General features: G+C 47.6%; 1 protein-coding gene across 1 annotated transcript; it reads left to right on the top strand.

Annotated features, from left to right (window-relative positions):
• Positions 1-10,768: 10,768 nt before the first annotated feature.
• Positions 10,769-11,604, top strand: LOC146059258 (odorant receptor 131-2-like; the record flags this gene model as incomplete). The annotated part of the gene is made up of 1 exon (XM_083171361.1): positions 10,769-11,604. A coding segment is annotated over one exon (627 nt), but the record flags the coding sequence as incomplete, so codon positions are not given.
• Positions 11,605-12,058: the final 454 nt, after the last annotated feature.

The raw sequence follows: 12,058 nt of genomic DNA, 5'->3' as shown, positions 1-12,058 counted from the left end.
TGGGATGCCCCACTGTGGCTGCAGCCTATAAAAAACAGGAGGACAATACTGTGCAGGACCCGGGAGCGTGAATATGCTTCTATGAACTGCTGCCGAAGCACCTAGAGACTAGGGGCCAGCTCATGCACAGTATCGCAATGGGGGTTGGGACTGGCAGTGGTGACAAGCTCTGGAGAGGGGCCCAGGATTGCGGCAGCCCTCCTCCTCCACAGAGGTAAGAGCCGCCACTGCATATTATGCCACATAAGTGAAGCTTACCTACATGCTTATTGCCAGGGTTTGCATGCTCATTGCCATACATTCCTTTCTCAATGACAGGAGTTACATGCTCATTGCCATGGGGTACATGATCGTTGCATATGGGGGAATTTACATGCTTGTTGTATGGGGGGGTTACATGCTCATTGCACCGGGAGGACGAGGGGGAATTACATACTCATTGCCTAATGGGGGGAGTAAATGCTTGCTGCCTGGCAAAGGGGGGTTTACATGCTCGTTGCCCAAAAGTAATACATATTCTTAGCCTGGGGTGGATTACATGATTGTTGCCCTGGGGGAGTTTATATGCTTGTTGTCCAGGGGGATAACATTCTCATTTCCCAGGGGGAATACATGCTCATTGCCCAGGGGGGTTACATGCTCATTGCCTAGGTGGAGTTTACATGCTTGTTTCTTGGGGGGTAAAAGCTCATTGTCCAGGGCTGCTGCTGCTTGCTCTAGTGCCCACGGCTCTACCTGCCTCCTCCAGCCTCCTGCCACAGCGCCAACTCCTGTCACAAGTGCAAGCATTGGCTGGGAGGTCAGGCAGCACCCCTGCTGTAAGCGGCTACCAGTAGGCCAGGCAGCACCCAGCTCACAATGCTGCATCTGCGGATGAATAATTCACCGGCTCACTCCCCCTGTCACCGGGCCTGGCCACCAAAGCCGCACAGGATCACAGTAAGTACTTGAGCATGTTTTTGGCAGCCAGTGTTCTTATTATTTTCCCGTGGGTGCTCTGGCCTGAAAGCACCCACATAATTGGCGCTTATGCACACCAGTCCATCAGCTCCTAACTGTGAAGTTACAGGCTGGGTTCAATAACAGACAGTTAGTAGCAGTATTATCATTAGGTATGAGCAGGTCCTATTCTCAGAGAAGGGGGACCCCCTGCTCTGTCTGTCATATCAGTGAAGGGGTATGCTGCTGCCCTGTCTGCCTAATAAGGCCAGGGGTGCTGTCCTGTCAGCCGTCTAAGTCATGGGGTGCTGCCCTGTCTGCTGTAAAAGTCCTAGCGAGTGGCCCTGTCTGCTCTATAAGTCCAAGGGTGCTTCCTTGTCTGCCGTATAAGTCCAATGGTTCTGCTCTGTTTGCCATATAAGTCCAGACATGTGCTGTCTGCTGTATAAGTCCAGGGGTGCTGCCTTGTCTGCCGTATATATCCAGGGGTGCTACCTTAAGTGCCATATAAGTCCTGTGGTTCTGCTCTGTTTGCTGTATATGTCAGGGGTCCTCCTCTATCTGCCATATAACTCAAGGGGTGCTACCCTGTCTACCAGTGGCGTAACTATAGTGTGGCAGCCCCAGCTGTGGCTTGGGGGGGCCAGCAGTCTCAGGGCACACTGAAAAATACCTGCTGTCCTGTACGAATACACAGTTTGCTGTCACTCAATAGTAGTGGTTGGCGGTGGCTGTGTACTGTAGCCGCTTACCATAGGTGTCAGCCCGACCCCCCCCCCCCCCCCCAGTCTCCTCAACTCCTCTGTGTCTGGGGCCACTGGTGTCATTACCTGCACACACTTCCGGCCACTAGTTTCTCTGGTTGATCCTTGGTGATGGAAGGCTACAGTATGTCAGCTGATGGGATGTCCTCCCTGTTATGCAGCATAGGCGCATGTCACTCCTGGGGAGCTGCAGCACTACACATGGTGGCGCACCGTGGCCCAGGTAACCAGTCTGCACCAATGTCATGTTTTACTAAAGAAGGCGGGGAGCGCCACAAATTTTTTGGCAGGGGGTAGCAAAATTTATAGTTACGCTACTGCTGTGTACCATATCAGTCCATGGATGCCCTATCTGCCGGTTGAGTCCAGGGGTGCTGCCCTGTCTTCCTTATAAGTGCCTTGTTTTAATATAAATGGAGGGCAAACAATTCAAAGATCTGGAACCACTTCCTACTACTAATGATGAAGCTGCTGCCACCAGTCTTGACGTTGATGATGCAAGTCCATCACCGTCGTCTGCTAAGGGTGATGCCCAATTGCATAGAGGGCATGACATTCACGATGCAAACTACTAAGATAAGGCTTGTTTATGACTGGTGGTTCTGCGTCTCATGAAGATGTTAGCCCTCCTCCCTGTAGAAATGTTAAAAGAATCTAAATTGTTAATGCAACCCACTGTGCATTCAGAAATATCACCAACCCCCAAGGAGAGTCCAAGTGTGTCCATGGTTCCGATTTATGGGCCTGACCCATGGGCGGATTGGCCCACCGGGATTCCAGGCTTTTTCCCGGTGGGCCGGCCCATTTCAGCCATGCAGGGCCACTCGCCCCCCTGGCTGGGCCGCGGACCGCCCGACCGCCTTCTCCGCTGTTAGCGGCCGCGGCCACAGCACTTTTCCCTCAATAAAGATGGCCGCGGCCGGCCTCGTCACTGGCAGCAATGTTAATGGCCGCGGGAGGGCTGGTGTGCATGCGCGGTCGCATGCAGCAGCTCCCGCGGCCCCTTTGAGTGTGTGTGTGCCGCTGCTAAGTTGATCCCCAGCAGGCAGCGCAGCACGAGTTTATTGCGCGCTGGGGGTCAAAAACAGGAAGGGGGCGGTGCTAGCAAAGCTGCAGAATTAAAGACTGAGCAGCAGTCTGCAGCGCCGCCCACCCTTCTGCTAGCCTCCTCCTTATAGCAGCAGCAGCAGAGCAGCAGCCTGGCAGCCACAGCCATAGGAATAGCCAGCCAAGCATGGGCAGATCCTGGAGCAGCTCTACAGCTAGCCAGCCAGGTATATAATGTGTGCTGGGGATGGGCATGATATGATGGGCATCAAGGTGTGTGGCATATGTATAATGGGCATCACGGTGTGTGCCATATGTAAAATGGGCATCAAGGTGTGTGGCATATGTATAATGGGCATCACGGTGAGCGCCATATGTATAATGGGCATCACGGTGTGCGACATATGTATAATGGGCATCACGGTGTGCGGCATATGTATAATGGGCATCACGGTGTGCGGCATATGTATAATGGGCATCAAGGTGTATGGCATATGTATAATGGGCATCAAGGTGTGTGGCATATGTATAATGGGCATCACTGTGTGTGCCATATGTATAATGGGCATCACGGTGTGTGGCATATGTATAATGGGCATCACAGTTTGCGGCATATGTATAATGGGCATCACGGTGTGCAGCATATGTATAATGGGCATCACGGTGTGTGGCATATGTATATTGGGCATCACAGTATGCGGCATATGTATAATAGCATCATGGTGTGTGGCAAATGTATAATGGGCATCACGGTGTGCGGCATATGTATAATGGGCATCACGGTATGAGGCATATGTATAATGAGCATCACGGTGTGTGCCATATGTATATTGGGCATCACAGTGTGTGACATATGTATAATGGGCATCACGGTGTGTGGCATATGTATATTGGGCATCACGGTGTGTGACATATGTATAATGGGCATCACGGTGTGTGACATATGTATACTGGGCATCACGGTGTGTGGCATATGTATAAGGGAGCATCACGGTGTGGGGCATTTGTATAATGGGCATCACGGTGTGTGGCATTTGTATAATGGGCATCACGGTGTGTGGCATATGTAAATTGGGCATCACAGTGTGTGACATATGTATAATGGGCATCACGGTGTGTGGCATTTGTATAATGGGCATCACGGTGTGTGGCATATGGATATTGGGCATCACAGTGTGTGACATATGTATAATGGGCATCACGGTGTGTGGCATATGTATAATGGACATCACAGTGTGTGCCATATGTATAATGGGCATCAGGGTGTGCAGCATATGTATATTGGGCATCACGATGTGTGACATATTTATAATGGGCATCACGGTGTGTGGCATATGTATAATGGACATCACAGTGTGTGGCATATGTATAATGGGCATCACGGTGTGGGGCATATGTATAATGGCCATCAGGGTGTGTGGCATATGTATAATGGGCATCACGGTGTGGGGCATATGTATAACGGAGCATCACGATATGTGGCATATGTATAATGGGCATCATGGTGTGGCATATGTATAATGGGCATCACGGTGTGTGGCATATGTATATTGGGCATCACGGTGTGTGGCATATGTATAATGGGCATCACAGTGTGTGGTATATGTATAATGGCCATCACGGTGAGTGACATATGTATAATGGGCATCACGGTGTGTGGCATATGTATATTGGGCATCACAGTGTGTGGCATATGTATATTGGGCATCACGGTGTGGGGCATATGTATATTGGGCATCACGATGTGTGACATATTTATAATGGGCATCACGGTGTGGCATATGTATAATGGACATCACAGTGTGTGGCATATGTATAATGGGCATCACGGTGTGGGGCATATGTATAATGGCCATCAGGGTGTGTGGCATATGTATAATGGGCATCACGGTGTGGGGCATATGTATAACGGAGCATCACGATATGTGGCATATGTATAATGGGCATCATGGTGTGGCATATGTATAATGGGCATCACGGTGTGTGGCATATGTATATTGGGCATCACGGTGTGTGGCATATGTATAATGGGCATCACGGTGTGTGGTATATGTATAATGGCCATCACGGTGAGTGACATATGTATAATGGGCATCACGGTGTGTGGCATATGTATATTGGGCATCACAGTGTGTGGCATATGTATATTGGGCATCACGGTGTGTGGCATATGTATAATGGGCATCACGGTGTGTGGCATATGTATAATGAGCATCACGGTGTTTGGCATATGTATATTGGGCATCACGGTGTGGGGCATATGTATAATGGGCATCACGGTGTGCGGTATATGTATAATGGGCATCACGGTGTGTGGCATATGTATTATGGAGCATCACGGTGTGTGGCATATGTATAATGAGCATCACGGTGTTTGGCATATGTATAATGAGCATCACGGTGTGTGGCATATGTATAATGAGCATCACGGTGTTTGGCATATGTATAATGGAGCATCACGGTGTGTGGCATATGTATAATGAGCATCACGGTGTGTGGCATATGTATAATGGGCATCACGGTGTGACATATGTATAATGGGCATCACGGTGTTTGGCATATGTATAATGGAGAATCACGGTGTGTGGCATATGTATAATGAGCATCACGGTGTGTGGCATATGTATAATGGGCATCACGTTGTGTGGTATATGTATAATGGGCATCACGGTGTGTGGTATATGTATAATGGGTATCACGGTGTGTGGCATATGTATAATGAGCATCACGGTGTTTGGCATATGTATATTGGGCATCACAGTGTGTGACATATGTATAATGGGCATCACGGTGTGTGGCATATGTATAATGGGCATCACGGTGTGTGGCATATGTGTATTTGGCATCACGGTGTGTGACATATGTATAATGGGCATCACGGTGTGTGGCATATGTATAATGAGCATCACAGTGTTTGGCATATGTATATTGGGCATCACTGTATGCGGCATATGTTTAATAGCATCATGGTGTGTGGCATATGTATAATGGGCATCACTGTCTCCCCTCCCTGCATCACTGTCTCCCCTCCCTGCATCCTCCACCACTTATTGACTCCCCTCCCTGCATCCTCTGCCTGTGTAAGTCTTTCCTTCCTTCGTCCTCAGCCACCCTGCATCTCCCCTCCCAGCATTGTACGCCACCCTCCGTCCCCCCTCCCTCCCTGCATCCTCTTCCACCCTGCCACTCTACTCTCACCCCTTGTCACCCCCTTCTCACCCTTCATTACCAACCCCTCTCACCCTGCACCAACCCCCTCTCACCCTGTGTCTCTCATTCCGTTGCATAATGTTTTTTTAACTCAGCGGCAAAAATTGGGCGTGGCCTCATTGGAAAAAGGCCACACCCCCATACTGATAGGCCACGTCCCAAAAATTGGGCGCGCCTCTGGCGCACAACAACATCCCCTCCCCCCCTGTCGGGGCTGCTACAAGATATTTCCCGGGCTGGTATCAATTTCCTATCCGCCTCTGGCCTGACCTTTCCAACACTATACAGGAAGAGGAGGCTCCTTCCACCATTTTGCACAACGTCTGCAAGTGCTTGGAGGAACAGCGCCAGTCAGCATGCTGACAGTGAGATTGAGGATGTCACTGTAGAAGTGCGCCAGGATGAGCAGGATATTGGTGGAGCTGGTGCTGATGAGGATTATGTCGTTTGTTTAAATAAGGCACTGATGGAGACAGTCGTTGGCCTTGGGAAGTAAACGCCCAATGTCATGCTGGGAAAAAGACCAAAAAATCTTCTACAGTAGGCGGAATTTTTTATGGGATGCGATCATTTGGTCTACAGCATTATGGTCGATAGTCATTAGATTGACACCATTAGGTCGACATGGGAAAAGGTTGACATGGGTCTAGGTAGACATGGGAAAAGGTCGACATGGTTCTAGGTCGAAAGGTCATTAGTTCGACAGGGCATTAGTTCGACATTGTCTCGGTCGACAGTCAAAAGGTCAACATGGAGTTGTTCACTGTTTTTTGAGCCGACGTGTGCCGACAGGCGGTATTTCATATCCTACCATCCACTAGGGCGTGGTGGGAGTATAAAATAGTGTGCCCGACACATTGCGAGCTCAGCGAGCCATGCGAGGGGATGTGGTGCACTTTAAACTGTGTCCATGTCGACTGTGTTGACATTCAGGTAAAAAAAAACAGTGAAAAACCCCATGTCGACCTAGACATTGTCGAACTAATGACCTGTCGAACTAATGACCTGTCGAACTAATGACCTTTCACCCTATAACCATGTCAACCTTTTCCAATGTTGACCTAAACCCGTGTTGACCTTTTCCCATGTCGACCTAATGGTGTCGACCTAATGACTGTCGACCATCATGCTGTAGACCAAATGATCCCAACCCTTTTTTCTACCCAAATCCAGACAACAAGGAGTAAATTTACTAAGATCAAATGGGCACAAATGTACTCATTCATACCCATTTGATGTAAAAAATGGCCGGGATTTGGATTAACAATCGGCAGAATGCAGTGGTTCTATCGTATTTATATACAGCTGGGTCAGCGGTAATCGGCTTGTACAATTGTCTATGTCATCAACAGAACAGGGCTGAATGTGGCCATAGTGTTCTATAGTAAATACTCAAGAATTTTGTTGCCAATTGGCTAAAGCCTCCACGGATCACTCAGATACTTGCGATGTTAAAAAGTAAAAAAAAAAAAAACGATTAAATAATTTATTAAAATGGGCGTGGGGTCCCCCCACCTGGCTATAACCAGCCCCAGGCTCATTGAGCCAGTCCTGGTTGCAGAAATACAGGAGTGGGGAGGGAAAAATCTGTATTTCTATAGCCAGCACCAGGCTCAAAATATGGGGACAAACTGAGTATGGGTCCGTTGTATTTTGTAAACCAGCACCGGGCCCAAACATCTAGCAGGGTAATGCCAGTTGGGGTTGACTATACAACCTCCCCTGGCTAAAGCTTTAACCCGTATTTGGTCAGCCTGGGCCGGGACCCTGGGCTGAAGCCCGGGGCTGTCCCCGGTGCCCCTGGGTGGTGGGCATTGGGCTGATTGCCATAAAGTGTCAAAAAAATAGAATGATTAACTCTTGGGTTAAGTTGTGGAACTACAAGTCCCAGCAAGGCTCCTCCGCATGCAGGGATTTGGAGAACACCCCACTCCCCATTATTTTGTTCGGGATCCACTCCTGTGTGTGTCTGTAGGCCTCATTCAGTCCTGATAGCAGGGCTGCTAATTTGCTGCTTCCAGCGATAAGGGGAACGCCGCCCCACCCGGAATCAATGTGTATGCCTTGCAAATAGATGTGTTTGGCTTCCGAAGACTTCGCAGTGACGCAATTATTCCCATTACCATTCCTAAGCCGCGCAACATCGAATGATTTCCCCACTGGTCACCACTGATCGCAGACTATTAGTAGCCCAGGACTGACATCACACTCCCAACATTAAAATGCTTGGGCATGCCTGCGTTTTTTTTTTAACACAGCCATGAAACAAATGATTGTTTGTGTGTATCAGGAGGGAGACCGCCAGGAGCATCTGTCCTGTACTCAGCATTACATTATCCCCCACAGAGACGCTGGTACACATAAGACATAGTTGGTAATTATGTGACGCACAGGTCAGTGATGCAGAAGGCTGTAGGGAGAACGCAGCACATAAATATCTCAGACTCTCTGCACAACTCGCAGTAAGGAACCAGACTGGCAGGTCCGAGCCGTTCTACACTACTGATAAATGAACATCACCGCTGTGAGTATATACAGTATACAGTATGTGGTTACAGATGTGCCCTCATTCACCCAGCCTCAGTACAGCATGCACCGTGAGATGCCGTCAGATCCCGGGCAAATCATATTGTGTGTCCGACTGTGGCTGTATCTGCATACAGGGTAGTCCCACACAGAGCAGGGTTAGGCCTGTGGAGGGCCCGAGGGTACGTAAGACAGGGGGGCCTAAGATCTATAATAAAAATCAAATACAATCTCCCTCCCTCACGCCTGCACCTCTCACTCTTCTTCTGTCTGTCACCAATGAACCACTCCATACCTCTGTCCCCCCTGCACCTCTCACTCCTCACTGAACCTCTCCATCCTTCTATCACCCCTCCACCTCTCAATACCTCCACCTCTCCATCTCGCTGTCACCGCTGCACCTCTCCATCCCTCTGTCACCGCTGCACCTCTCCATCCCCCTGTCACCGCTGCACCTCTCCGTCCCCCTGTCACCGCTGCACCTCTCCATCCCCCTGTCACCACTGCAACTCTCCGTGCACTAACGTGCACCCCACCCCCATTACTTACCAGCTTCCAGCAGCGGCGGCATCTCTGTCTCCCTCCTTCACGGTCCGGAGTGCACACTGCTCAGTGCAGCATGCAGAGCGCCGAGCCCCTATGTGTTCTAGGCACTGTGTATTGTGCATGCCTGGATGGGGTCTGCCGGGTTGGGGAGGCCCGGAGGCAGGGTGCGGGGGTAGGGTGATCCGTGCCGCTGGGGGCAGCTGCCCGGGCCCCTCCAGAGGCCGGGGCCCGGGACAGCTGTACTCACGGCACCCCCCTGTCGGCGGCCCTGGTTGTAAAAATCATTCAGTGGTGAAATCTCAGACATCCGAACACTGAATTAGGCCCATTACCTCTGTCCCTCCTACATTGTGAAACTGTTATGCAAAGGTGCAAGTGAAGGTGACGATACATTGTCAGATAATAGTCACCATCATGCACACAGACTGATTAGACTTATCTGACATTGCCATACACAATGAGACCATTGCTCTGTCTGATGGGGAGTATATCCGAGTCATCAGTCACGGATGCTGGAAGATATGGAACATTTAGAAGGTGGGGATCTTGATATTAACATCTCCAATTTATTCTGAAAGTTTCTTTTATTAACCCTTTTGAGTGCCAACATCTCTGTGAGAGATGTTCAAAATATCCACTAAAAATACCAGCGTCACTCACATTTGTTATAGAAATTCAAAGAAAAGATTTGTGTAAAAAGAGATAATTCCTATATGAGGTGAATATTACAGGTCATTATGATTGGCAATTTTCACACCTATTTTGACAAATTCACTTGGGACTCAATAGGGAAAATTTACTAAGAATATGAATCCGAAAAATCGCATTTGTATTCTTAATATCACTGCATCTGACTGGCATTGCTGTCGTGTTGCATTAATTAATTCGTATTCCGGAGGAAAATTTACTAATCAGTCGTATTTGACTGATACGTATTTTCCGATGGCGTATACATTCGTATTTTTTCCGATACGAATTTGTATTTAAAATTTAAATTTGTATGTTAAAATACTAATTTGTATTGGCAGCCTGCAATGATCAGTTAAATCCATGCAGGCTGCAGTGTAAAAAAAAAAAAAAAAAGCAAAATAAATCATTTAAAAAAAACGTTGTGGGGTAAAACGTTGTTTCTGTCCCAGCCTTAATCTGGGATTAAACCTTAATCTGGTTGATTTGCAAGGCTGCGAATGAATGTTTGTATACACGGGTTGCGAATGGATGTTTAGCATATTGTTTAACATCCAGCCATGCGATCAAGTCTGAATCAGGCACACTACAGTATTAGACTGATCAACTTTGTAAAAGGTCCAACTTTTGCAAATCATTTCACAAGATTGGAAGAAAATTACATTCCGACCTGTATGTTGCCATAGGCGCCAATTAAATATTTTTTTTTCTTTTGTGTAAGATCCCTGGAAAAGAAGAACATTACTCCTTTAATAATGATTAACTCATCCGAAAATCAACACAACATGACCCAAGTGTCTATAGCTACCAGCAAATCATTACCGTACGTACAGTGGACCATTATATTCCTGATAATAGTGGGGTTCTGTTTCTTCTTCTACTTTGTCGCGGTGATGCTGAACGCCTTCTTCCTGACCCCAGATCTCCAGCAGAATGCCCGCTACGTTCTGTTTATCTACATGCTCATCAATGACACATTGTATCTTGTCCTCGCCTTCCTCTTTCTTCTCGCAGCGATCTATGTAGTATATGTCCCGGTTCCACTGTGTTACGTTCTATACACCGTTTCAGCAATGACATTCAGAATAACTCCATACAACCTGGCAGCCATGGCTCTGGAGCAATATGTTGCCATATGCTACCCACTCCGACATGCCCAGCTGTGCACCTCGCAAAGGGCCAACGCTGCTTTCATCGGAATATGTTCAGCGATGACTGTTCCGTATGTGGCTGAGTTATGTGTCATGGTCTCATCCTTTTCCAATATATTCAATCTCTATATTGTATGCACACAGACGATGTTGCTAGTTAATAGTATTCAAAATATTATTAGGTCCATTAATCTCTTCCTATGTTTCGGCCTGGTGGGACTTACCATCATATTTACATATGTGAAAATCATGATGGTGGCCCTAAAAGTAAGTTCTCAGTCGTCTTCTGCCTCCAAAGCCGGGAAGACAGTCATGCTCCACGCCTTCCAGTTCCTCCTATGCATGGCGTCCTTACTGACTGTCCTGTCACTGGCATTTTCTGTTCAAGCAAATGAGCCTTTGCAATTGTTCAACTTTTTTACGTTCACTTATCTGCCAAGGTTCCTCAGTCCTGTCATCTATGGGATCCGGGATGACGTGTTGAGAAAACATTTTAAGAAATCTTTAACAAAATGTTATCATTAGAAACTGTTTCCCATATTTTCTTTATTAGAGTCACAGATCACCGACCAATAGCTTAATACCGGCAAAAGTCACAAGCTAGACGGCTATGGTGAAAATGAATCTCAATAAAATAACCAACAAATAAACCAATGTACAAATAGGACTGACCTGGATTTATGTATGTTGGATTACGTTCCAAGCGGGCATTAGCAGCCACATCGCTGTGTATAACATTGTGGGGGGGATTCAGGTTCACTCATGGACAAAACCATGTGCACTGCAGGTGAGGCAGGTGTAACATGTGCAGAGAGAATTAGATTTGGGTGGGATTTGTACTTTAAACTGATATCTACTGTATATTGCAGTGTAAAAATAAAGCAGTCAGTATTTACCCTGCACAGAAACAAAATAACTCCCCCAAATCTAACTCTCTCTGCCCATGTTACATCTGCCCCACCTGCAGTGCAGCATAGGTTTTGTGTATTAGCAAACTAAATGTGCTTTGCGAGTGAACCTGAAACACCCAATGTGTCTGTTTGTGTAACGGTTCTACTAGGCCATTGGTTCCCTGGGGTGCCTTGAGACCGTTTTAGGAGTGCCTCTGGTTGTGGCCCAGGACCAATTCAAATTAATTGTGGTCAATGTAATAGGCAAACCAAGTGCTGGTGTCTACAAATCATAAAA

This window comes from Crinia signifera, chromosome 2 (genome assembly GCF_055691185.1).
Source record: "Crinia signifera chromosome 2, ASM5569118v1, whole genome shotgun sequence".
NCBI classification, from domain to species: domain Eukaryota; kingdom Metazoa; phylum Chordata; class Amphibia; order Anura; family Myobatrachidae; genus Crinia; species Crinia signifera.
Note: the sequence above shows the minus strand (reverse complement) of the source record. Positions and strands in the feature narration are given on the sequence as shown.